This window comes from Narcine bancroftii, chromosome 14, assembly GCF_036971445.1.
Source record: "Narcine bancroftii isolate sNarBan1 chromosome 14, sNarBan1.hap1, whole genome shotgun sequence".
Taxonomy (NCBI): Eukaryota; Metazoa; Chordata; class Chondrichthyes; order Torpediniformes; family Narcinidae; genus Narcine; species Narcine bancroftii.
Genome location: NC_091482.1, coordinates 1,694,889 through 1,722,438, shown reverse-complemented (window position 1 = coordinate 1,722,438; position 27,550 = coordinate 1,694,889). Strand labels below are relative to the sequence as shown.

General features: G+C 48.5%; 2 protein-coding genes across 4 annotated transcripts in view; both read left to right on the top strand.

Annotated features, from left to right (window-relative positions):
- lrrc75a (leucine rich repeat containing 75A) overlaps positions 1–26,221 on the top strand; it is a 31,917-nt gene extending 5,696 nt beyond the window's left edge. Inside the window, exons 2-5 of one of the 2 annotated variants that reach the window (XM_069911681.1) lie at positions 10,062–10,190; positions 11,280–11,392; positions 12,849–13,396; positions 25,453–26,221. In XM_069911681.1, the coding sequence (XP_069767782.1) occupies positions 10,062–10,190; positions 11,280–11,392; positions 12,849–13,386 (780 nt within the window). In that variant the 3' untranslated portion in view covers positions 13,387–13,396; positions 25,453–26,221. Of the gene's footprint in view, positions 1–10,061; positions 10,191–11,279; positions 11,393–12,848; positions 13,397–25,449 lie in introns of both variants that reach the window. The other variant, XM_069911680.1, reaches the window with a different exon arrangement.
- spag5 (sperm associated antigen 5) overlaps positions 13,315–27,550 on the top strand; it is a 47,977-nt gene continuing 33,741 nt past the window's right edge. The window contains exon 1 of one of the 2 annotated variants that reach the window (XM_069911671.1): positions 13,315–13,401. The gene's annotated coding sequence lies outside the window, so the exon portion shown is untranslated. Of the gene's footprint in view, positions 13,402–25,467; positions 25,544–27,550 lie in introns of those variants that run through there. The other variant, XM_069911670.1, reaches the window with a different exon arrangement.

Below are 27,550 nucleotides of genomic sequence, written 5' to 3'. Positions count from 1 at the left end.
CTATGAGCATTTGGAGAAGTATAGTCTACTCAGCATGGCTTCATGAAGAGAAGGTTGTGCCTCATGAGTCTAATTGAGTTTTTTGAGGAGGTAACTAAAGAAATTGATGAGGGTAGCGCGGTAGATTTTGTCTACATGGATTTTAGTTAGGCATTTGACAAGGTCCCCCATGAGAGACTCATTCAGGAAGCCCCTGGAACCTTGGCTGTGTGGATTCAGAATTGGTTTGCATGTAGAAAGCAGAGAATAGTAGTAGACAGAACATGCTGGAGGTCGGTGACTAGTGGAGTTCCGCAGGGATCTGCTCTGGGGGCCCTGCCCTTTGTGATTTTTATAAATGATCTGGATGAAGAGGCGGAAGGATGGGTCAGTAAGTTTATGGATGATACGAAGGTTGGAGGAGTTGTGGATGGAGCTGAAGGTTGTCAAAGATTACAAGAGGATATAGACAAGTTGCAGAGTTGGGCAGAGAAGTAGCAAATGGAGTTCAATCTGGATAAATGCGAGGTGATGCATTTTGGAAGGAAAAACCAGAAGGCTGAGTACAGGGTTAATGGTCAGTTACTTAAGAGTGTGGATGAACAGAGGGACCTTGGGGTCCAAATCCATACATCCCTCAAGGTCGCCGCACAGTTAAGATAGTTAAGGCCTATGGGATGCTGGGCTTCATTAATAGGGGGATTGAGTTTAAGAGTCGAGAGATCATGTTACAGTTCTACAAATCTCTGATGAGTGGACTCTCACTTAGAGTATTGTGTTCAGTTCTGGTCACCTCATTACAGGAAGGATGTGGAAGCTGTGGAGAGGGTGCAGAGATTTACCAGGATGTTGCCTGGATTGGGAAACAAGTCTTATGAAGCAAGGTTAGCGGAGCTGGGACTTTTCTCTTTGGAGTGAAGAAGGATGAGAAGAGACTTAATAGAAGTTTACAAGATTCTGAGAGGCATAGATAGGGTGGACGGCCAGCACCTGTTTCCCAGGGTAGGATCAGCAAACACCAGAGGACGTGTGTACAAGGTGAGGGGAGGAAATTTTAGGGGAGACATCAGGGGTAGTTTTTTTTAGACAGAGAGTTGTGGGTGCCTGGAATGCCTTGCCAGGGATGGTGGTAGAGGCATTTAAGAGATTCTTAGAGACATGGAAGGAAAATAGAGGGTTCTGGGGTTGAAGGAATGTATGGGGCCTGTACTGTGTTGTGTTCTATGTTCATACTTCATCAAGGATCCTCCACCTCTCTCTCAGCACTTCTCCTGCTTTGTTTCCTCCACTTGGATATCTCATTTTGGCCATCTGCCTGCTCTGGATCTCTATATTTCTGCCCACTGCCTTTATACCTCCCAATGTCCAGCCACTTCACTTCCACACCCCCTTGCAGATTAAGGGAACAGATTCAATCCCCCCCATAGAATTGAGGAAAGGCCCAGGCCTGAAATGTCTTGTCTCCTTTGGGCACTGTGAGACTGGCTGAGTTCCTCCAGTTCTTGACTACAATCACAGCGTCTGCAGACTTTTGAGTTTCAATCTATGGGAGATTGGATAAAGGAGAGTAAGGAGGAGAGTGCAAACTAGGACTTGCTTTTTCCTGTCAGTGTTCAGCTGCCTGTCTCCCAGAGGTCAAAGGCCACAGCTAAAGGTTCTTAGCTCTCTGATGCTCTATGCTGAGAATGTTTTTCATACTACCGATACCAGAGCTGTTCAGTGGACTAGCTGAGGATCTGTGTGGATTAGCCTTAATCCCCTGAGTGCTTGGTTTAAAGATGAGCAGAGCTGGTCTCTGCACAGATGTTGTAGTGGACAGTGTGTGTCCTGGCACACTTGCTGAACAACTCCAGCAGTAGAGGAATGGATCCAATTTCATGAAGCTGCCTTATCTTGATATCGAGACAGGAACCCTGTTGGATTGAAGCTGTTTTGATCTGCTCAGCTTCACTGCTAATCTGCTCTTATTGTGTCCTCATCCTGTCTCGGGATGTGGAATGATTGCCCTATGAGCTAGTTTGACTGCCTTCCTGTCCCTGGTAGTGAGTGGACGTTGACTGGTTTCTCCCACCGTGGGCAACAACCTTTCTACATGTGCCCAGATGCATTGTGCATGATAGTCTCCCTCCCTCCCCCAGGCCCCAGATCTGGGGCACTGTTGGCCACCATCCCCCTCCTGCATGGTGTAGTTGCATTCTTGGTGCTCACTTTCCTAACGATGAACTTCACCTGCTGACCTGGCTGGGGTGATGGCTGTGTGTGCATGTTAAGGTGATAACTCCACGATAAGTGCTGAAATGCTCAGTGGAGTGCGAACTTCACGGTGACCTTCCAGACCCGGGTCCTGTAGCTTCTGGCATTATTGCCCATCCATGAACGCTGTAGCTGGTGGAACCGCAGGAGGATCCGCGCATTAATGAGCTCCTCACAAAGGGAAAGTCAGCGCAGATTTCAAAGACATGGTGGATTGAAAATGCAGGCACTCCGCTCCAACGTGTTCAGAGACACGTATCCCCCACTAAACCCTTTCCACTGATCTCCCATTTCAACTGCTTAGTTTTGTGCTCTACGACATGCTGATTTGTACATCAGGACATTAACAGTTAATCCCCAAGGATCACAGAAGCCTGGGCGAACGTCAGAGCTTTGAGTTACACACAGTGTTTACTCTCCCCTCGCCACCTCTAGCCCAGAGAAACAATGTCACAGTTCTCCGCTCTGACCAGTGTCTCTCATCTGCAGCACCATGGGCTGACCTTGGGATCTGACCCCGAGGATCGCGCTGCCTGCAGTTTCTGCTCCATTGCCCACTGCCCTCTGGGCTCCTGACTGCAAACCTCGGGTCACCTTGACTGAGATGGCTCATGATGCAGCTGAGATCTCGAGAAAATCTCTGGGGAGAGAGGGCATGATACTGCGTGATCTCGGCCATCTCCTTATAAATCATGACTTCCAGACATTTCTGCAGACTCTGCAGTTTCATTATAATGTGGGTCAAATGTGTCTGCAGTGCTACAGTGGGAGGGAGGTCTTTTACTGACCCAGGTGCTGGAAAAGCAGCCAGCCATTGGTACACTGCACTGGGTACAGAGTGTGTGTGCCCCAGGGCTGAGTGTTGCCAGGACATACCAGCCTGGGCTCCAAACAGCTTTGGGGAGCTACTGCCAACAGGTGAAGCTGCAGATTAATATCTCACCTGATGGATGACCACCCTCCTTCCTGAGGCATGGTCCTGACCCGAAATGTCCCCCATCCCGCTACCTCCACAGCTGCAGCCTGACCTCGTGGAGTTTCCACTTTCACCTTCCGCATGCCTGGCACACGTGGGTGCTTGTTTTGGAAAAAAAACCCCACAATGTTGGAGAATCCCAGCAGATCAAACCGTGTACTTTATATTAGAGAGTACATAACCGACATTTCGGGCTTGAGCCCCTCATCAAGGTATGAGCGAAATGTCGGCAAGCATTCCAAACAAAATGGAGGTGTGGGAGGTGTTTTACTCAGTGCATAGGGAACCCCATGTCCCTGAGCACTGCTGTCTTCCTCCATGTCAATAGTGGTTTATTTTCCCACTGGTTCTTGTATCAAATCTGGCTGCAATGGTAGCAGGTTGCCAACCTGAAAATGACCCCTTATCCCCACTCTGTGGTTGTAGTTCCTCAGCCAATCAGATGTGATTCTGGGCAGGTTACTCCTGTCTTTTATTGGAAAGATTTTAGCATCAACAGTTGAGAGAAGTCATACTCCAATTGAGCAGAGTCCACGTGGCTTCTATTTATTTGAATTTTTTGAGGAAGAGGTAGATGGAATATATTTGGATAGAACCATAAGTCATTACAAAATAGAAAACAGGGCCTTCTAGTCTGTGCCAAATTATTCTGTCTAGTCCCACTGATCTGTCCTCCGTATCCCTCCCATCAATGGACCTGTCCAAATTCTTCTTAAATGTTAAAATTGAGTTCACATTCACCACTTCAACTGGCAGCTCGTTCCACACCCCCACCACTCTCTGTGGGAAGAAGTTCCCCCTTAACTTGTGTCCTCTGGTTTGCATCTCACCTACCCTCAGTGGGGAAAATTACTCTGTCTATTCCCCTCATAATTTTAAATATCTCTTATCAAATCTCCCCTTGTTCTTCTACGCTCCAGGGAATAAAGTCCTAACCTGTTTAACCTTTCCCTGTAACTCAGTTCCTGAAGTCCGAGTAATTCTCATCATAATGAAGAAAAATCCCCAGACGTATGTCTGACAGATGAAACGCTCTTCAGGAGGCAGGTATCTTGCAGTGTAGCCTCTGTATTTCTGTTCATGAAGTCTTCTGCAGACAGTGGTCATCTTCTCTGCACTTTTTCTATCTTATTGATATCTTTCCCATAGTTAGATAACCAAAACTGCACACAATTCTCCCAATTTGGCCTCGCCGATGTCTTGTGCAACTTTACCATAACATCCCAATTCCTGTAGTCAACACTTTGATTTATATAGTCCAATATGCCAAAAGCTCTCTTTAAAATCCTGTCTACCTGTGATGCCATTTTCGGGGAATTATGCATCATATTCCCAGGTCCCTCTGTTCTACCCCACTCCTCAGTGCCCTACTATTCACTGTGTACGTCCTTTCTTGGTTTGTCCTTCCAAAATGCATCACCTCACACTTGTCTGCATTAAATTCCATCTGCCATTTTTCAGCCCATTTTTCCAGCTGGTCCAGATCCCTTTGAAAATCTTCCTCATTGTCCACAACGCCCCCAATCTTAGTGTCATCTGCAAACTTTCTGATCCAATTTACCACAATTTATCACAAAGCACTCAAATTTCTACAGACGGCTCCTGCTGCTTCTCCTCGGTCCAAAGCTCAAAATAGATTTCCCCTCCAATGGAGGGGTGCTCCTGGTAGAGGGGGGTTTATAGAACTGACCCACCGCACCACCCCCCTCCCCCCCCCGCCCCCCCCCGTCCACTTTGCCATGCTATGTATATTGGGCAGGGTGAGCTCTGTGCAAAGGCCTGATTTGGGATTTTAATGTTTGATGGGGGCAGAAACTCCTCATTCTGGGATCTTTCCCCAGGATGGGTGGTGCGAGGATGGCCTCTTCCTCTGCTCCCCTCCTTGCCACCAGCTGTCCTGCATTTGTCTGTCACTCAGCAGATAGTCTGAGGTATGAGACTCTTAGGTTTCCTCCCACCGTTCAAAAAACATACTGGCGGTTGTATGTTAATTGGGTGGCACGGGCTCATGGGCCGAAAGGGCCTGTTACCGCGCTGTATGTAAATTTAAATGTCGACATACAGGTAACATGTTATTCTGGCCCATGAGCCTGTGCTACCCAATTTACTCTCCATTAACCTATAACCCTAGTAAGTTTTGAACAGTGGGAAGAAACTGAAGCCCTCGGGGAAAACCCACGCAGACACAGAGAGAATGTACAAACTCCTTATAGTCAGCGCTGGATTCGAACACTGGTCCCGATCGCTGGCGCTGGAACAGAGTTGTGCTAAAATTAAAATTTAATAATTTATAATTGAAAAAGATATTTCTTCTTGTCTCAGCCCTGAATGACAATCCCTTATTTTTGAAAGTAAGACCCAGTTCTCGATGACCCAGCCAGGGGAAACATCATCCCTGTGACCACCATTCAGCTCTAAAGTGTTGGTGAGATCTTCTCAGCTCCTGTTCTACTTAACTTATCTACGTGGGTCAAACCCACCTTCCCAAGGAGCTAGAGGTCATCACGTGATGTAAATAAGGGGCTGATGCTGGAGGGGATAGGGCTTAAAACATAGGCGATCCTTTGCCTTCCGTGGATGCTGCCTGACCTGAGTTTCTCCACTATTTTGTGTTCTTCACCTCCACACATTACTCCAGGGCACCTATACTCCATTCCTCACGATGATGGCTGATATCCCATTTGCCTCAAGAATAACTTCCAGTGGTTTGTGTGCAAGGACCCTCTGAGCACCAGCACCTCTCTTTGCTTTAAATCTCCGCCTCTCAACACTTTCCTCTCGAGTCGATGACCTTTCCTCTTTCTGCATCGTTGCATCTGCTACATGCATCTGAGCCTGTTCCCCAAGCCAGTCAATGTCTTGTTTTGTATTGGCAGTATTACTATACTATGCCAGTGACTTGGTGAGGGGGTTGTGAACAGCAGGGGCCCAGGGCTGATCTCTGGAGCAACTCAACTGTCATTGCTTTCTGACCCAAAAATGACTTGTTCTGTTTTCCATCTGTCAATCAGTTGTCAGTCCACAGGGGTATTTAATGCCCCAAACCAGTCACTTTAACCTTGTTTTAGAATATCTTGTGGGGTACAGAATCATAGGAGATCTTGCTCTAAATGCACAGCCTCCCAGGCTACCTGCTACTCACACTTTTCTAAACGATCCATTAATCAGCCGTGATTTCCCCATGTACAAGGCCACGTCAATGCTCCCCAACCCTGTTATTATTTTCTTGCCTTCCTGCATTTAGCCAGGACTGATCATGCAGACTGGCCCATGGACTTGGCCACCTTTCTGGAATGGTTTCAGGTGGGCAAATGCAAACCTTTCCCAGCCCTGTATCCACTTCTTTGTTGCCCTGTGCTCCTCCCCCTTCCCCCTTCCCTCATCATTTTATTCATCCGCCTGCCTGTTTTGGCTCATACTTGAAGCAGGACTTGGGCCCAAAATATTGATTACCCTTTACTTCCCACATATAGAATCATAGAACATTATAGCAGGTCCTTTGGCCCTTCCAGTCTGTGCTGAACAATTATTCTGCCTTGCTCCACTGATCACCAATCCCATAGCCCTCCATACTCCTCCCATCCATGGACCTATCCAAATACTTCTTAAATGTTAAAATTGAGCCCACGTTCACCACTTCAGCTCATTCCACACTCCCACCACTCTCTGTGTGAAGCAGTTCCCCTTAAACTTTTCCCCTTTGACCCTTAACCGATGTCCTCTGGTTTGTATCTCACCAACCCTCAGTAGAAAAAACCAAATTGCATCTGTCTGGAACCCTCATAATTTGAACTACTATCAAACCTCCCTTGTTCTTCTAAGCTCCGGGGAGTAAAGTCCTAACCTGTTTAACCTTTCCCTGTAACTCCGTTACAGGAGTGGATGTGGATAGACTATTTCCGTTAAGAGGAGGAAAGATTAAAACAAGAGGACATGAGTTAAGAATTAAGGGGCAGAGGTTTAGAGGTAACATGAGGGGGAACTTCTTTACTCAGAGAGTGGTAGCCGTGTGGAATGAGCTTCCGGGAGAAATAGTGGCGGCGGAGTCAATTGTATTATTTAAGAAAAGGTTGGACAGGTATATGGATGAGAAGAAGATGGAGGGTTATGGGCATTGTGCAGGGAGGTGGGACTAGAAAGGGCTGTTTGGTTCGGTGTGGACTAGAAGGGCCTAATGGCCTGTTTCCGTGCTGTAATTGTTATGTTAAGTCCCCAGGCAACATCTTCTCTGCCCTCTATCTTATCAATAGCTTTCTTGTATCAAGGTATGAGCAAAATGTCAACAGGTGTCCAAACTAAATGGTGGGAGGGGCAGGGGGATGTCTCTGTGAATGGAGAGGGAAGGGCGTGGAGAGCTGGAGGAGAGGAGACAGAGGGAAGGGAGGGAGAACGAGGAGTGGGCCAGCAGGAACAGGAGAAGTTGATGTTAATGCCGCCCATTTGGAGATTGCCCCGACGGAATATTAGATGTTGCTCTTCCAATTTACGGGGAGTTTAGGTTTGACAATGCATTAGGTCATGGACAGACATGTCAGCGTGGGAATGGGGCACAGAATTTAAATCGTTGGCCACTAGGAGATCCCTGAACAAGGACTGTGGGCAGTTTTAAAGGTCTACTCTAGGAATATGGTGGATGGACTTCTATACTGGATGAATTTCAGTGAAGGACGGGAGCTCCTCTGCTCCAGATTGGAAGAAGCTGCAGAAGGGGGTGAATTCTCTCTCCTTTTTGTATCTATCTTCTGAGCTAACAGCTCTTGTCTCTTTAACTTTTTTATCAGATTCTTCCAATTTCTTTTTTAAGTCCTCTACTTCCATTTCTACGGCTGTTTCTCGTTCTTCCACCTTGTCCACTCTTTTTCCTATATCTGACATGATCATCTCTAATCTATTCATTTTTTCTTCTGTACTTTTTACTCTTCTTTTTATTTCACTGAATTCTTGTGACTGCCATTCTTTTACTGATTCCATATATTCTTTAACTTCCATTTCTCTGTGTTCTTCCTCTTCTTCTGAGTCCACTCCAGGATCTGTGTCCTTTACCTCTGTCTCTTCTGGTTTTCTTGTTGGTTTGTTTGTTTTATTTTGTTGGGTATTTTTGTTCTTCTTATTTTTATTAGAAGTGTCTTGCCACTGGTCTTCTTCCTCTGGGTTGGTCGTCTATTGTTTCTTTGATTTCTTTTTACTCTCTTTCTTGCTCTCGTTATTTTCTGTGTTTTCCTCTTGCTGCTCTGTTGTGGTTGTCAATTTCAGCTGTGGAGATCGACTCCTCAGCTGGTTCCCCCTCCCGTCAGTGTTATTTTTGTCTTGCGCGGTTGCGCACTTTTGTTTGGCTCCGTGAGCCATTTTTGTAGTCCGGAGTTCGGGGCTTCAACTGACCTTAGGGAGCGGGCTTTTCTCTCTGCAGCGGGCCTTCTCGGACAGGTAAGGCCTTCACCTTCTTCTTCCGACGACCTTTCTTCTTCTCTTCTTCCCGTTGCTTTTGGCTTTTCTTTCTTCACTGCCATTTTATCCACACTTTTACTTTCACTTTATTTTGGTTTTTGTGTTTGTGCCTTTGTTTTTCTCTATCTTTTTTTACTTTTCTGGAGAGGACTGGAGTTCCCCGATTGGCCACTACTCCATCACGTGACTCCTAACTGAATTCTCTCTCCTTAAAGATAGCTTACTTCGTTGCAGCCTTTCAGGCTCTTGAATGAACCCCACAATAGCACCCTTGTGCTGCCCCTGCTCGGTGCTATTTGATCAACCCAATTGTGTAAATCACAGCTGTATGAATGCTGAGAATTAACCAGTTAGACTGCTTGCGGAAGAACCCTCCTCACTGCAAGGTATAACGAGGGGAGTAAACATGGTAGGGGTCATCCCCTGAACTCACTGCCCATGGGGGTTGGGGTGGGGAGGGAGGTGGAATCAGGTGGTCAGTGATGGCAAAATGAAATTAGATTGGATCAGCACTGGGTGGGGTGAAGGGGAAGGAGGCAGTACATCTGCAGCAGTGGAGAAGGTGAGGAATGGGGCAACTGGGTCACGAGAGAGAGCTGGCATGATCTCAATGGGCTGAATAGACTTGTTTTAATGCCCAGTCCGCCACATGTGCACAACCCATCCATCTCATAAGACAGGAGCAGAAATAGGCTATTCAGCCCATCCATCCTGCCCCACCATTCAATTATCAGCTAATCCATTTTCCCATACAGCCCCACTGCCTGGACTTCTTTCTATCACCTTTGATTCCATGGCGAATCAAGAACCTGTCATTCTCTGCCTTAAATACACCCAATGACCCAACCTCCACAACCTGCTGTGGTAACAAATTCACCACCATCTGGTTGAAGAAATTCCTCCGTATCTCCCTTCAATCCTGAAGTTGTGCCCTCTTGTCCTAGACTCTTCCACCGTTGAAAACAACCTTTCTACATCGACTCTGTCCACGCCTTTCAACATTCAAAATGTTTCAATGAAAACTGTCCCCCCCTCATTCACCTGATATCCATGGTGTAATTCCCCCCCCTCTCACCCCGAACATACCTCACCCTGTATGACCTCTGGAATTCCTGGGAATGTCAGGGCTGGTCCCCAGTCCCAAGGCAGCATTTCCCTGCCACTTGGCCGGGTGCAAAATTTCCACAGGGAATGTGGGAGTGCTCCATCCCAGCAGCCTGGGATGTTTGTGGGCCTCCTGCCGTGGGCCTGGGACCCAGAGGTGCTTGCCTTGTGGGCATCTGGCAGAGAGGCCTGGGGAGCGATCAGCCACAGTGGGTTAGCATTGAGGGACCAAAGAATCCATGCCTGTTCTGATTGTTTCTTGCGTGACTTTCCCAGTCCACAAGCTACTGTTGACTTGTTGCAGGATCTTGGGATGGAGACAACCTCTCTGGACGACGTACTGTGCCGATACGCCAGCTTCCGTAACCTGGTGGACCCCATCACACATGAGCTGATCATCAGTCTGGCCCGCTACATCCATTGCCCCAAACCGGTAAGGACCCCATTCTGCACCCCATTCCCTGTGGCTCCACTCCACGTCTCTGGGTCTGGTTGTTAACCCCGTCCCGCATTGTATAGTTTATGTGGTGTGGCCTGTGTTGAATTTGCAAAGTGGTTTTAATTATTTAATTGGATGGTTTTACTGGAATATTCCCACTGGTGTGGGGGAGGCCAGAGGGTGGGAAGGGAGGCTTGTGTTGAGCTGGTCTGCACGTTGCTTGGGGTGAGGAATCCTTAGGGAGGGAGCTGCTCTTGGAGCCTGGCCTCCTGCCAGTGGGAGTAGGCAATCCATGGGCAGGGCAGATCTTAGCGGATGGTAGGGGAGGAAGGGCAAGGGAGGGTAGGGTAGAGAGAAGAAGGATAGGGGAGGGGGAAGCAAAAGGAGGATGGGTGGAGGGGGAGAAGGTGGGTGGTGAGGGGAAAGGGAAGACGAATGGGATGGATGGGGTCGGGGAAGGGAAATGAAGTGGAGGGACAGTGGAGAAGGGGGATTGATGGGAGGGGGAGGGTGGGGGGGGAATATGAATAATACAAATGAATGTACTAGTCAGGCATCCAGTGTTCCTGCCCCATTGATCAGTTCGCCTGCTGCTGCTGTTGTGCCTGTCCAACCTCCTCTGTGTTGTGCAGTTCAAGGACTCCATGGCACACAGAGGCACAACCAGCGACTGCATGCTGAGCAGACTGCTGGGGGGAGCCTTGCTTTAGCCTCAGCCCTGGCAGAGAGAGATATCAGATGCCTGGACTCTTCTCCTGTGCCTGAGAGAGGCAGGCGTTAACCATCGGCGGGCATGACAGTCCAGGAGCCTTTGCCTGGCCACTGTTCTCACCAACTCCCCCGCACTTGACCCACAACTATGTGTCCTGATCACAGGACACCTGTGTCGATCTGTTTCCCCGCTGCAGATGCAGCGGATCTACATCCCCTGCCCTCTCAGAGACCAACCAAAGTCCCTGCATCCTGTTGCCAGAGATCCAGTTAGTTCCAGGATTCCTGTAGCCAGCGCCCGAGCCTGCTGTCCCGCCCCAGCTACTGCGCACTCTCTGACTGAAGCTAACCGAACCCTGTGATTGTTTTCAGGATGGAGACTCGGCTGGAGGCTTGGAGAAAATTGGTCGACAGCTGACCCACCACCTGAGTCCGCACTCCCAGTACAAACGCCAGGGATTCCTCAAACGCAAGCCACAGGCCTGGTAATCCCCGCACCTCATCTACCCCTTTGTCACACCCTTCAACCGAACCTTACCCCCCCACCACCATCACGAATCTTACCTTCCTTCCTGCTCCCCCACACTGAGGGAGGTGCAGTTACCTCCTGTGCCTCGGAATGAGTGGGATGTGAAAAGGTGGTTCTGATTGGAGTAGGGAGCGAGGTTCCTTTAGGCTGTACGCCCAGAGATGGGGCTCCTGAGCAGGGACTATGTCTGGAGTTTAGGGAGGTGAGAGGCTGTGTCATGGTGCAATAGGCAGTGGAGACCTGGATGGGACCTGGTGTCTATTGGGGAATTTATTCCGTCCTGGTGAACTGCTGCACACATTGTAATCACCCTGGGCATGAAACCCTCCCTTCAACCCTGCACTTCTCGAGGAACCAGGGCTGTACTCATCCTGCATGGCAACTGGCCATTCTGCCCATTGAATCCATTCTGACTATTGAGCACCCACTCCAACCACTTGGTTCTCCAAAAATGGTTGCTTTTGCCTGCAGTATGTTGGGCTGTCCTGCAGGGATGGAGAGAAAGGAGTGGGGGGGGGGGGAAATAAGCTGGGTGTGGGGGGAAGTGGTGGTGTAGGCAAAGGGCAGCCTCAGGACCCAGAATTGCTACTTGAGGAGCTTGCATTATGCTTCATTGTGGAGAATATTGCACCTAGCCACCCTCCTCCTCCTCCTCCATGAACCCCTGTGGAGATCCCCTACACCCATCCCTGCTGGAGGGAATGGTGGTCTGGCTCTTCCTGGCCAGGGGTTGCAGGCTAGGCTGGAAGGGGATCTGGCTCTACCTTGTGGCCAGGGTGACAGTTCACTATCTGAGCTGTCTGTGATCCCTGACCCTCCCAGAACAGAGAGTTCAAGGGTTGTTATTAACGGAGGGAGGGAGTGGGGAGGGTTTCCCTTGGGACATTTTGGACGAAGAATGGAAGATCAGATTATTATTTAAATGGGAAGTGATTGCAGCATACTGCTGTGGAGAAGGATCTGGGAGTGCTTGTGCATGCATCATAAAAGTTTGGGTTGTAGGTGCAGCAGGCTGTGAAGAAGGCAAATGGAACACTAACCTTCATTGCAGGAGGGATTGAATTCAGGAGCAGGGAGGTTCTGCTGCAACTGTACCAGGTCCTAGTGAGGCTGCATCTGGAGAACTGCGTATAGTTCTGGTCTCCTTACTTGAGGAAGGAAGTCCTGGTTATGAAGGCTGTGAAGAAAACGTTCACCAGGTTAATTCCAGGGATGAAGGGGTTGTCCTTTGAGGAGAAATTTGAATCGTCTGGGACTCTCCCTCAATCACCCACCCCCCACCCCACCTCCCTCAGTCCCCCTGCCTCCCTCGGCCTACCCCGCCTCCACCTCCCTCAGCTCCCCCTCCACCTCCCTCCTACTCTGACTGCTTGTCTCCATCCCCTCTGACCATGTTTTCGTTCCTTTGATAGTCTGAAGGCCGCCCTGTCTGGGACGCCAACGAGTGAGAGCGTGGACGTGTCTGGCATTGCGTTGTCTGGGCGGGACCTCCAGCGCGTGGCCCTGTACCTGCAGCGGAGCTGGGAGACGGTGTGCAATGTGGAGCTGGGCTTCACTGAGCTAACGGACGAGGGCTTCCTGCAGCTGCTCCCCACCCTGGCCTCGCTGCCCAACCTCTGCACCCTGTCCTTGAACGGCAACAAGCTGACCAGGGCCATCCTGCGGGATCTGACTGATACACTGAAGGATCTGGAGAAGTTCCCCAGCATCACCTGGATTGACCTGGGCAACAACGTGGACATCTTCTCCCTGCCCCAGCCCTTCCTGGTCAGCTTGAGGAGACGCTGCCCCAAGCATGGGAACCTGCCCACCATCCTGGAGTTTGCTGAGGGCCAGGGCAGTGACCCGGACTCCGAGCCTGAACCTTGTGGACAGCTGGACGAGGGGCAGGAGCCTGTCCAGGACGCTCTGCTGGGCACGGCCACTGGTGGTGACCCCTCGGAGGGCTAGGGAGCCACAGGTGAGGTTGACCTTCCCAGATACACCTAATGTGAGGGGCAGTGCTAATGGAATGAGCCAGGAGTGAAGGGCAGGCCTTCAGGGGTGACATCTCCTCCAGACACCTCCAGGTGGTCTGCCTTGCCTGTGACTGCATCACGACATACAGTGCCTGTGTGTATAAGCTGTGGTTAGATTGGCTCACGCTCTGATTGGTGTGTGGTGACAGGTCTCCCTCTGGCCTGGTTGGTGAATGAAGCCATTACGCAAGGGTCTTTGATGTGGTGCAGGCTGCCTGCGCAGAGTGGATCGCTGCCTATTCCTGGCCAGATCTATGCTTGGGGTTCAGTGGGGTTCATCCTCCTGAGCACCAGCTCTCACACACTGTGGAAACCTGTGGGTCAGGGTGAGGCTCCATTTCCTGTTTTGTTGGGTGAGGGTCACATCCCTGTGGGGTCAGGGTGATGTGGTGACGGGATGAAGGTTGATCCCTGTGGGGTGGGGATGAGGGTCGGCTCTCTGTGGGCTCAGGATGAGGGTTGGGTCCCTGTAGAGTCAGGGTGAGGCTTCCTCCCTGTGGGGTTGGATCCCTGCAGGGTCATGGTACCCCTCTGCAGCACTCGGCTCAGCCACTGCTCCATCCTCACCAGTGTGCTTTGACATTTGGTTGATCGGTTGATACAGGGAGCCCATGGGCTCCATTTCCTGTTTTGTTGGGTGAGGGTCACATCCCTGTGGGGTCAGGGTGATGTGGTGACGGGATGAAGGTTGATCCCTGTGGGGTGGAGTGGGGATGAGGGTCGGCTCTCTGTGGGCTCAGGATGAGGGTTGGGTCCCTGTAGAGTCAGGGTGAGGCTCCCTCCCTGTGGGGTGGGGATGAGGGCCGGGTCCCTGTGAGGTTGGATCCCTGCAGGGTCATGGTACCCCTCTGCAGCACTCGGCTCAGCCACTGCTCTATCCTCACCAGTGTGCTTTGACATTTGGTTGATCGGTTGATACAGGGAGCCCATGAGCCGACACTGCCTCACAGACCTCCAACCCACCCTGCACAGTGATTGGAGAAGATGCTGCACGTTTGCCATGGTTACTCCCGGGGTGGTGGGGGTGTTGGAGGGAATGTCCTCACCCCTCACCAGTCCTTCCTCAGCTCACCTCTCAGGTGCTGAGAGTTTCTTCTCCAGGCAGACACTCCTGGCCCAACCCTGTCCTTAGTGGAGGAGTGAGTGAGGGAGCCAAGCCTTCCTTTCCCTCCCCTCTTCTCCCCGTACCTGCAGCTGAAGTTTCTCCCAGCCCAGGGCAGGAGCTCCTCTCACTGATCTCTTGGGATTGTGACAAACTGTTGAGCAGCCTACTAACTGTTCTCTCCCATCTCCCCTCTCCTGGCAGTGGTGCTGGGACCATTGTTGTTTGTTATCTGGATTAATAATGTGGTACGTTGGCTCAGCAAGTTTGCAGATGACACTAAGATTGGAGGAGTTGTGGACAGAGAAGATTTTCGAAGTTTGCAGAGGGATGTGGACCAGCTGGAAAAATGGACAGGAAAATGGCAGATGGAATTTAATGCAGATAAGTGTGAGGTGTTGAATTTTGGAAGGACAAACCAAGAAAGGATGTACACAGTGAAGAGTGTGGTAGATCAGAGGGGCCTGGGAATATAGATACATAATTCCCTGAAAGTGGCAGCAGAGATAGACAGGGTTGTAAAGAGATCTTTGGTATATTGGCCTTCATGAATCAAAGTATCGAGTACAGGAGCTGGGATGTTGTGGTAAAGTTGTATAAGACATTGATGAGGCCAAATTTTGGTTGCCTAACAACAGGAAAGATATCAATAAGATCGAACGAATGAAGAGAAGATTTACTAGGATATTGCCTGGACTTCGGGAACGGAATTGCAGGGTAAGGTTAAACAGGTTAGGACTTTATTCCTTTGAGTATAGAAGAATGAAGGGAGATTTGATAAGAGGTATTTAAAATTATGAGGGGAATAGACAAGAGTAAATGGAGGTTGGCTTTTTCCACTGAGGGTAGGTGAGAGACAAACCAGAGGACATGGGTTAAGGGTAATGCATTTGGAAGGACTAACCAGAAGGCTAAGTACAGGGTTAATGGTTGGTAACTTCATTGTATAGATCAGGGGTGGCCAACCTTTTTATTTTAAATTTGAAATTTAGGCATACAGCATGATAACAGGCCATTTTGGCCCATGAGTCTGTGCCACCCAATTAACCTTCACCCCCGGAATGGAATCGTGGACTGAAATGGCCTGTTACCATGCTGTATGTCTAAATTTCAAATTTCAAATTGAAAGGTTAGCCACCCCTGGTGTAGATGAACAGAGGGACCTTTGGGTTCAAATCCATTCATCCCTCAAGGTCGCCACACAGTTTGATAGGATAGTTAAGAAGGCCTATGGCATGCTGGGCTTCATTAACAGGGGGATTGAGTTCAGGAGTCGAGAGGTCATGTGGCAACTCTACAAATCTCTGGTGAGACCTCACTTGGAGTATTGTGTTCATTACAGGAAGTATGTGGAAGCTGTGGAGAGGGTGCAGAGGAGATTTACCAGGATGTTGCCAGTCTTATGAGGCAAGGTTAGCAGAGCTGGGACTTTTCTCTTTGGAGCGAAGAAGGTTGAGAGATGACTTAATAGAGGTGTACAAGGTTCTGAGAGGCATAGATAGGGTGGACATCCAGCACCTGTTTCCCAGGGTGGGAATTCCAAACACCAGGGGATGTCTGTACAAAATGAAGGGGTGGAGGATTAGGGGAGACATCAGGGGTAAATATTTTTTTTTTTTACACAGAGAGTTGTGGGTGCCTGGAATGCCTTGCCAGGGATGATGGTGGAGGCTGGAACATTGGGGGCATTTAAGAGACTCTTAGACATAGAAGGTTATGGGGTATGAAGGGTTTAGTTTTTTAGGTATATGTAGGTCAGCATAACATTGAGGGCCAAAGGGCCTGTACTGTGCTGTAATGTTGTATGTTCTTAAACTTCATTGACTCTCTGGGCAGTCTTCAGCCCAACGGGATGTACAAAGAATGTTAAAGTTTTGGGTATCAACACCCCTCTCTCCTTCTGAGCCATTTCCATTCTCCCTCTTCCCTCCTACTCATTCTCATCCCCGTTCCCTTTATCCTCATTCAACCCACATAACACCTATGGATTCACACCCCTCCCTCAGTTCCATCTGGTCCCATCTGTCCTTCCCCTCTCCTCTGATGGTTTCCGTGGCATCACCTGTACTTCCCGCCCTCCCATCAGCAGATTCAGACTCCACCCTGTAAGGGCCATCTTCCATCTGAACCCCCCCACCCCTGTCTAGCATCTGCTAACCTTCTGCCTTTTTCTTCCAGCTTCATCCCTCATCCTGCTTCACTTATCCCTTACCCACCCCTGTCCAACCCGTCCCACCCTATCCTCACACGAGCTACCTCCCCTCTGTGCTCTTGTCCTGAAGGGTTTTGACCTAAGGTAGTGAACACTCCTTTCTCCCAGCAATGCTGTTGGACCCTGGGCTTCCTTCAGCAGATTGTGTTTTGCTCCAAATTCTACCCTCTCGTGTGTCATCCCGCTGATCCATTTTTCACTCAGGGCCAGGGACGCTGTCCTCTTGGTCTGTGAGAACCACCCAGCCTTCTGTATATCTTAGATGTAGCAATGATCTGGGTGCAGTGTACAACCAACCAGTGAGGACCACCAAGGTACAAATGTGCCCCCTGGTTAGTTGGATCTGCCCGAACAGATTTCCCGAAAGATGTGAAGCCAGAGGGAGATGGAGCCACCCAATGAGAATAGTACTGCTTATTCATTGATCATTCTCTTGGCTTCTTTACCCGTTCCCCCAGGGAAGGTTTCTGAATGCATCACCCAAGGGCTTCAGTTTTGTTCCAGGCTTCATTTGTGTTCCAGTTAATCTATTTCTATCAAAACTATTTGGTCAATTTACCAAATAGTATATTTTTATCCTTGCCGATATCCATGAATTAAAATGGGTAAACCTACAGTATCAAGTGCTTCCCGAAATATAATCGGTTTAGAACACACAGGTTTTAGCATCAATATCTAAGGGCACTTCCATTGAAGTTTAATACCTGCTAGAAACTCTTGTTACTGTGTATCTGTGGGAGCTGTTGAGTGTTGATTATACCAAGATGCTGCGATGAAGTGTTTTTTTGGGAACAATCCAGTTTGACATCTCACCCATCGCAAGGCACTGTGCGGAAGTGCAGAGTTTGAGAGAGCAGAGGGTGCAGTGTATTTTTTACATGAGGTTCATTCAGGAGCCTGATTATGGGGGGAAATGAACTGTCCTTGAATCTGGTGGCGTATCTTGTACTCGTGAATCTTCTTCCTGATGCAAGTGACAACATGTGAACATTGTTGTCATCTTTGATATAATCTTTTTGCTTTCTACACTCTCAAGTTCATGTATCATAGAAATTGCCAGTGTGAACATGAAGCCTCAAAGCATCAGCGGGCAGCAGTGTCTCACTCCTCTCACCAGCCCAGAGATAATGCAGCCACTGTCATGGAGCCACTTCCACAGGTCACCCAGCCGTTCGATACACAGCTGTAGCTATGGAAAATGAAGCTGTGACAGTGCCAGTGCCCAGGCTGGAAACGATTAAAGGGGTCAGTTTTACATAGTGGTCTGATGCACTCCCTGTCCATGTGTCAGGGAAAGTGGCCGCCGTGCTGGGTAGGGCAATGGAATGGAGCTCAGTGTCGCCCTTGGTCATGGGATGAGGAGCTGGACATGTTTGTGTCTCTGGGAGAAGTGAGTGAACTAGTTGGCCATTTACAGCTCACTCACACCACCCTTTCCAACCTCTGTTCAATCGGCCACCCCGAGAGATTGGGCATGATGGTACTATTCTCACATCGGCTGCTCCAGATGGGTGGACAATGTTCTGATTGGGAAGACCCAATTGTACTGGGAAGATGAATGAATGTCAGAAACTACAAGATGTCTGACCCCCTGGGGATGGGTTGCAGTGGGAGCTCAGCCACAGGTAGTGGCCAGGATTCAGAGTCCAGTGTCTCAGACATTCCTGGATCTCAAATACCTCCTTAAGTAATCCCTTACCAATCACAGAGCACCTCTAGGGAATACTTAGTGGTATGTGAGTGGAAAGAAAAAGTTTGAGAACCACTGGGCTAGAAGCATAAATTAGCACCAACACACAGCAGATTCTTTCTCTCTGCCTTATTGTCCAAGTCCCGGACGTCGCTCCATGCCAGATCGAAACTGTGGATGTCACTGGAAGTGTTGTGGGTAAGGTGAGTGTTACACTGAAGCTGAGCCGTGGTATTGTGATAGATCAATACTTTCAGGGAGCTGAAAGTAGAGGGAATTGAGTGTGTATACTCAACTGTATGGGCGTGTTGAGTATAGATTTACTATTGTCAGAATCCAATCTAGGTCCTCTGCCACTCATATGGGCCTGGAGATTGAGCTCAAATCCATTTCTCTGCAGCAACTGTCCCACACTGTGATGCAGCCGGCCAGGACACTCTCAGTAGAGCTCCTGGAGAAGGTTGACGTGATGGTGGCTGGTAGCCTTGCCCACTTCAGTCTTCTCAGGAAGTGCAGTCGCTGTTGCTCCTTCTTGACATGTGTGTCCACATGAATGTGTATATCATTGCTTAAGTTAAATAGTAATTGAGTACCGTTTAACGTTCTCCCGTTTGTCTCTGTGTGTTAATTAAAGTTACGTGTGATTGTAACACTTGTGTCCAGTCTTTTCTCTCTGTGAACCCACCGAACCTGATACTCTTCCCAACACAACAACCAGATCAGGGTTGCCTTGTACATCGCTGACACCTGGGGCACGGTGACTGTCCTAATTAAACCTCTTATTCAGTGCAGATTATTTGTTTACCACAGTCTGTGGTAAGAATCCATTCTGGTGCACAGATGCTTTTGTAAAACTGAGCATCTATGGGACAGCTTCACATAAGACATAGAAGCAGAAATAGGCCATTCAGCCTATCAGATCTTCCTGCTATTTAATCATGAGCGGATCCATCCTCCCACTCAGCCAAACTCCCCAGCTTTCTCCCTGTAACCCTTGATTCCTTGACTAATCAAATACCCATCCATCTCTGCCTTAAATACGCCCAACGACCACGATTCCATTAGCTGCTGCAGCAACAAGTTCAACAGACTCATTACTTTCCAGTTCACGAAATGTTCTCCGCATCTCGGTTTTAAATTGATGCCCTCTTATCCTGAAGTTGTTCTCTCTTGTCCTAAACTCCCCAATCATGGGAACTATCCTTTGCCACATCTACTCAGTCCAGGCCTTTCAGCATTTGAAATGCCTCTATGAGGTCTCCTCTCCTCCAACGATTCCAGTCCAAGAGCCACCAATCGTTCCTCATACACAAACCCTTTCAATTCTGGAATCATCCCAGTAAACCTTCTCTGAACCCTCTCCAACGCCAGCACGTCTTTTCTCAAATACGGCGCCCAAACCTGTCCACAGTTCTTCACATGTGGTCTCACCAATGTTTTACGGAGTCTCGATGTCACATCCCTGTCTGTCCTAGAAATGAACGCCCACACTACACTCACCTTCCCCACCGACTCAACCTGGAGGGCAACCTTTCGGAGGATTCCCAAGTCCCTTTGCACCCCCGAATTTTGAATTTTCTCCCCCTCTAAATTATTGTCTGCCCGTCTATTTCTTCTACCAAGGTCCATGACCGGACACTTCCCAACATTATATTTCATCTGCCACCTCTTTGCCTGTTCTCCAAGTCGATCCAAATCTCTCTGCAGCCTTTCCGTGTCCTCAGCACCACCTCCCTGACCACCTACTTTGTTGTCATCTGCAAATTTGCCCAAATCATTTATGAACACTGTAAAAAGAAGCAGTCCTGACCCCTGCAGATCACACTGGTAACCAGTAGCCACCAGAAAAGGATCCCTTTATTCCCACTCTCGGTTTCCTGCTGTCCAGACAAATCTCCACCCACACTAGTCTCCTTCCTGTCGTCCCATGGGCTCTCATCTTGTTTAGCAGCCTTGTGTTGGGTCCTTGTCCTGGAAAGGCCTTTTGAAACTCCAAATACACATCCCCTGTCGATCCCACGTGAACACTTCAAAAAATAGCACCAATTTTGTCAGGCATGATTTTCCTTTAAGGAAACTATGCTGACTTGGGCCCAACCTTTCGTTCATCTCCATGTATTCCATAACCTCATCCCTGACAATCAACTCCAACAATTTCCCAACCACCATCATCCAGCTAATAGGGCTATAATTTCCTCTCTGCTGCCCCCTCCCTTCTTAAACAGCGGGGTGACATTCACGATCCTCCAGTCCACTGGAACCACGCCAGACTCCATCGATTCCTGGAAGATCATTACCAAAACCTCCACAATCTCTACAGTTCCCTCCTTCAGAACCCAAGGGTGCATTCCATCTAGTCAGGGAGACTTATCCGTTCTTCGACATTTAGCTTCCCAAGTACCTTCGTGATTTTGACCACATTCCCTTCCCTTCCAACAGAGCCATGAGAGTCCGTGATGCTCCTAATGTCGTCCACAGTGAAGACTGATCCAAAACCTTCATTCAGTTCCTCTGCCATCTCCTTGTCTCCTGTTACAATCTTTCCAGTGTTGTTTTCCAAATGCCCTATATCTATTATGGTCACTCTTTCACTCTATACATTTTAAAAACATTTCCTTTCCTCTTTGATGTGACTTGCTGACCTTCCATAATTCATCTGTTCCTTCCTCATCACCTCCTTAGTTGCCTTCTCCAAGGTTTGTAAAGTTTCCCAGTCCTCCTCCTTCCCACTAATATTTGCATCCTTGTCTGCCCTCTTTTTCTTTTATGTTGGCTTTAATGTTCCCCGTCAGCAACAATAGTCTCACTTGTCCATTCACAACTTTCTCTTTTGGTCTTCCCCATTTCGTACAGAAACCCCAGCTGTTGCCTTCCCCATTCGTGTGTTTTCCCAATCAACTTTGGCCAGTTCCTCCCTCGTGTGACTGTAATTTCCTTCACTTCATTGAAATATCAACACATCGGACTCAAGCCTCTCTGTTTCAAATTTCACCCTGAACTCAATCATATTGCGATCACTAACCCCTGAGGATTCTTTTACCTTAAGATCTCTAATCACCTCTGGTTCATTACTCGATCTAGAACAGCCAACTCCCTGCTGGGCCCATCCACAAGCTGCTCCAAAAAGCCACCCCATAGGCATTTCACAAACTCTCCCTCCTGAGGTCCTGCACCAACCTGACTTTCCCAATACATTTTCATGTTAAAATCCCCTATGATTACCCTGGTGGCATGCCTATTCTAATTCCAGTACTTTGTATGTAACCCACATCCCGACTGCTGTGTGGGGACCTGTGTCTAACTGCCATTAGGGTCCGTTCACCTTTACCATTCTTTAACTCAACCCATAAGAACTCTACCTCTTCTGATTCTATGTCCCTTTCCAATTATTTAATATTGTGTACCATCAGAGCCATGCCAGCCCCTCTCCCTCCCTGCCTATCCTTCAAAAGCACTGTGTATCCTTGGATGTTCAGCTCCCAATGAAGGCCATCCTTTAGTCATGATTGAGTAATGGCCACAGTATTGCACCCTTCAACATGATCATCCACCTTGTTTCTCATGCTGGGTGTATTTGAGTAGAACACCTTCCAACCAATTTTTTAATGCACCGTGTCTCTGTCATCCCTCTGGCGGTGACATTGTCTCGTCATCTGCCTGCATCTTTGCTCTACACGATCTTCACTCTGCTGCTGTTTCCCCCTCCTTCAGCCCTGGCCCTCTGGTTTCCAACCCCCTGTAGATGAACAGAGGGACCTTGGGGTCCAAGTCCATACATCCCTCAAGGTTATGGTGCAGGTTGATAGGATAGTTAAGAAGCCCTATGGGATGTTGTGATTTTTATAAATGACCTGGATGAAGAGGTGGAAGGATGGGTCAGTAAGTTTACGGATGATACGAAGGTTGGAGGATTGTGGATGGAGCTGAAGGTTGTCTAAGGTTACAAAAGGATATAGACAGGGTGCAGAGTTGTGCGGAAAAGTGGCAAATGGCGTTCAATCCAGATAAGTTTAGGGCGATGCATTCTGGTCAAACATGAAGGCTGAGTAGGAGGAACTGAGGGGTTTTGGTGTCCAAATATCTCTCAAAGTCATTGCACAGGTTGCTAGGATAGTTAAGAAGGCCTATGGTATTCCCCTATGGAACAGTTATTAAACCTGCCCGCCAGGTTATTGTCCCTTTGGGTTCAGGTGTAACCCATCTTTGCCCCAAAAGAGATCCAGATCATCCAAGAATGTGAAGCCTTGCCCCCTGCACCAATTTCTCAACCACACATTTATCTGCCCTCACTAGAACATGGCACAGGCAGTAATCCTGAGATTACCACCCCAGATGTCCTGGTTCTTAACTCCCTCCCTAAATCCCTGTATTCCATCCAGGACTTCCTGCCTTATCTTACCTATGTCATTGGTACCAACATATACCATGACTTCTGGCTGTTGGTCCTCTCCCCTCAGAATGTTCTGGCCCTGATTTGAGACATCCTGTATGCAGACACCAGGTGTCTTTATTGGGCTCACAGAATCTTCTGTCTGTTCTCCTCACAATGGAGTTTTCTATCACTTGCTTACATCTTCACCCTCTTCACACCCACTCTCAATGCTGGAGACACTGTCCACGCCTTTCAACATTCAAAATGTTTCAATGAAATCCCCTCCCCCCCTCATTCTTCTAAATTCCAACGAGTACAGACAAAGAGCTGTCAAATGCTCCTTGTATGATGAGCCTTTCACTCCCAGAATCATTCTTGTGAATCCCTCGTAACCTTCTCCAACATCAGCACATACTTAAACAAGGAGCCCAAAACTGCTCACAATTCTCCACGTGAGGTCTCACCAGGCAGGGCCTTCAACATCCCATCCTTGCTCCTATATTCTATTCCTCATGAAATGAACGTCAGCATCGCATTCGCCTTCTTCACCCCCGACTCCACCTGCAAGTTTGCCTTCAGATCGTCCTGCTCGAGGTCCCCCAGGCTCCTTGGCACCTTGACCAGTGAGGGGCTCTGTAGTGTAACAACACAGGCTGTGGGCTGCTGGCTATTGTAGTCAAGGGATTCAGACTGGGCTGCTGGAGACTGGCTGAGGGCTGGCTGAAAGGGGGTATCATGTACCTGCGCTGGGATGTGAGAGGGGGCCGAGGGTGCTGAAGGGTTCCTGATCGTGTTGGAGATTCAGATCTGGAGTTTGGGCTGCTGATGGTTTGGACTGGACTCTGAAGGCTGTGGGAGCCTCTGAATGTATGGACACTCATTGACTCAGTGGTGGGGGGAGAGACAACTCTCTTTTGCTTCTCTTTCTCTGAATGTAAGAGGTGCTTCAGGCAATTTCTGCCGATGGCAAATCTGTCCGCCTTATGGCCGACGAAGGCAAATCTGTGTAATATTGACCCTTGTTAATAAATGGAATCTTGAATCGAGAACTTGGTCAGTAGTTAGGAATCAACAATACAGGCTGACCTGGTCAGTGAGGCTCAGATCCCAAACATGAAGGTCTGAGCATGTTGTACATAGTGGGATCACGCTGTGCATTAGTGGGTTAGTTTCTGTGAGTCATGGAGCTCGTCCCCACTGCCTTGAACTTCCCTTGGGTGCTATGTGACCCACTGAGTTTCTCAGGCAGAGGCTGCATCCTTGCACTCAATCCCAATGTTGTTTATCCCCGCTACACATGATCCTCTGTCAGTGACGTGTGCCTCCATGCCACAGTGCCATGTGAGGCCGAGCTTGATGAAGCCAGTGTGTAGTTTGGCTGTGAGACTCGGTTGCGTGAAGTGCTTGGTGCCTGGAGCTATCATGTGTTCCAGTCTCCACCTGCAGGCCACACAACAAACTCCCAAACACAGTTGTCTGGGTTCACAACACACAGTCTACACATTAATGTTATTTATTTATTACATTTAGACATACAGCACAGTAACAGGCCTTTCCAGCCCAAGAGTCCGTGCTCCCCAATTACACCTAATTAACCTACATCCCACCCTGTACATTTTGAAGGGTGGGAGGAAACCGGATCCCCCGGGGAAAACCCACACAGACACTGGGAGAATGTACAAACTCCTCACAGAAAGCACAGATTCAAACCTGTGTCACTGGTGCTATAACAGCATTATTCTAACTGCAACGCAAACCATGTCAGTTTCATCTGACATAGGCACAGAATTGGGCCATTTGGCCCATCAAGTCTGTTCTGCCATTAGAATCATGGCTGATATATTCCTGTGAAACATGAAAGTTTGCAGACGCTGTGACTGAAGTAAAAGCAGATGGTCTCGCAGAGTCCATAGGAGGTAAAGGTACACATATCACCGACATTTCGGGCCTGAGCCCTTCTTCAAGATTGAAGTTTACTACCTATGCAGCCATGAGACCTGCATCCGCTCCAAGCCCATTCTCCTGCCTTCTCCCCATAACCTTTACCATCAACCTCTGCTTTAAGTCTGCCCAATGACCCGGCCTCCACAGATGTCCGTGGTAATGAATTCCACAGATTCACAACCCTCTGGCTGAAGAACCATATCTCTATTCTAAAGGGATATCTTTATATTCTAAGGCTGTGGCGTCTGGTCCCAGACTCCCCCACTGCTGGTTTTGATGAGCTTGCCCTTCATCCTTCTCAACTCAGCAAGTACAGGCCCAGAGCCTTCAAATGCTCCTCATATATTAGCTCTCTTAAATAGATGGGCAGCGTGGTTGGCGTTACAGCCCCAGCGATTGGGACTGGGGTTCGAATCCTTCATTGTGTGTGAGGAGTTTGTACATTCTCCCCATGTCTGCGGGGGTTTCCTCCCACCCTTCAAAAACGTAGAAGGGGATGTAGGTCAATCGGGTGTAATTTGGCGGCACAGGCTTGTGGGCCTAAAGGGCCTGTTACTGTGCTGTATGTCTACATTAAATTAAAATTACAATTAACCCCACGATGGTGATCTCCTGGTGTTCCTGATATGTCTGAATTGATCTTTCTCACTGAAATACGCTCTCCTGTTTGTACAGCAGGTCCTCGCTTAACGTTCATATGTTCTTGGAAAGTGCCTATGGAAGTGACATGACAGAGAGTCATAGTGGAAGCAAGGTTTTCTGCCTGGAGGTCAGTGACTACTGGAGTTCTGCAGGGATCCATTCTGGGACCCCTGCCCTTTGTGATTTATATAAATGAACTGGATGAAGAGGCGGAAGGAGGGGTCAGTAAGTTGTCGGCTGATATGAAGGTTGGAGGAGTTGTGGATGATCCTGTAGAAGAATGATTAATATCTCACTTGTCTTTTAATGCTTTTGACATATCTCAATGCTAAAGATTTGCTTTTAACACAAGATGGCTGTAAATCTTTAGTGTGACATAAGATGGCTGAAAAGAGTTAGACCTTGCAAACCTGCTTTGAGAATAGGCACAGATTGTACAGACTCTGCAAGGATCAGATACAATGAAAAGAAAAATAAAGTCAGCATAATCATTATTAATCCTGTATTTTTCGAGGCAACCTCACACCATAACATGTTCTATTTTGTCTTATGAAAAGTAAACACCAAAAAGCCAGGTGTTAGGGCTGGGAAATCATTTTTTCATATATAGAATGATGTAACATTAAGGGTGAGGATTGTTCTGCCCTTATTTGAAACTGTATAAATATTGAAGCAACCATCTGTATCTTTGAAGTGAGAGCTGAGATTTCAGGGCGATGTCTGCTTGAGGCATCTCCTGACTGATCATCCTCACTCTCCATCCACGAATTGAACATTTATAATAAAACCTGTCGCTTTGAAGAGATATTTTTGCTGTGCATTCTTTTTCATTTCAGAGGTGCAGGCTGACTTCCACAGTGCTGAAGGTTGTAGGCTACAAAAGGATATAGACAGGATGTAGAGTTGGCAGATGGAATACAATCCGGATAAATGTGAGGTGATGCATTTTGGAAGGACAAACCAGAAGGTTGAGTACAGGGTTAATGGTCGGTTACTTAACAGTGTAGATGAACGGAGGGACCTTGGGGTCCAAATCCATACATCCCTCAAGGTTATGGTGCAGGTTGATAGGATAGTTAAGAAGCCCTATGGGATGTTGTGATTTTTATAAATGACCTGGATGAAGAGGTGGAAGGATGGGTCAGTAAGTTTACGGATGATACGAAGGTTGGAGGATTGTGGATGGAGCTGAAGGTTGTCTAAGGTTACAAAAGGATATAGACAGGGTGCAGAGTTGTGCGGAAAAGTGGCAAATGGAGTTCAATCCAGATAAGTTTAGGGCGATGCATTCTGGTCAAACATGAAGGCTGAGTAGGAGGAACTGAGGGATTTTGGTGTCCAAATATCTCTCAAAGTCATTGCACAGGTTGCTAGGATAGTTAAAAAGGCCTATGGAATTCCCCTATGGAATAGGGGAATTGAGTTCAGGAGTCGAGAGGACATGTTATAACTACAAATCTCTGATGAGTGGACTCTCACTTAGGGCATTGTGTTCAGTTCTGGTCACCTCATTACAAGAAGGATGTGGAAGCTGTGGAGAAGGGGCAGAGATTTACCAGGATGTTGCCTGGATTGGGAAACAAGTCTTATGGGACAAGGTTAGCGGAGCTGGGACTTTGCTCTTTGGAGCGAAGAAGGATGAGAAGAGACTTGATAGAAATCAACAAGATTGTGAGAGGCAGAGATAGGATGGATGGCCAGCACCTGTTTCCCAGGGTGGGATCCACAAACTCCAGAGGACATGTGTATAATGTGAGGCTAGACGTCCGGGTAGGTTTATTGGACACGGAGAGGTATGGGGGCCTGGAATGCCTTTGCCTGGGGTGGTGGAGGCTGGAACGTTGGGGGATGTTTAACGACTCGTAGACACGCAGATGGAAAATTGAAGGTCATGGGATCAGGAGGGTTAGTGTATTTGAAGGAATATATGGGTTGGCACAGCACTGAGGGCCAAAGGGCCTGTCCTGTTCTATGCTCTCTGACGTTAAACATAAACCAATTAAACCACACACACACACACGGCCTCCCATCGCCGGGGGGCGCAGCAGCGCCCGAAACTCGCGTGGTGACCGGCCGAGCGCGATGACGTCACCGCGTTCTGGCGGCGGAGGTCCCATCGCCGGGGGGCGCTGCG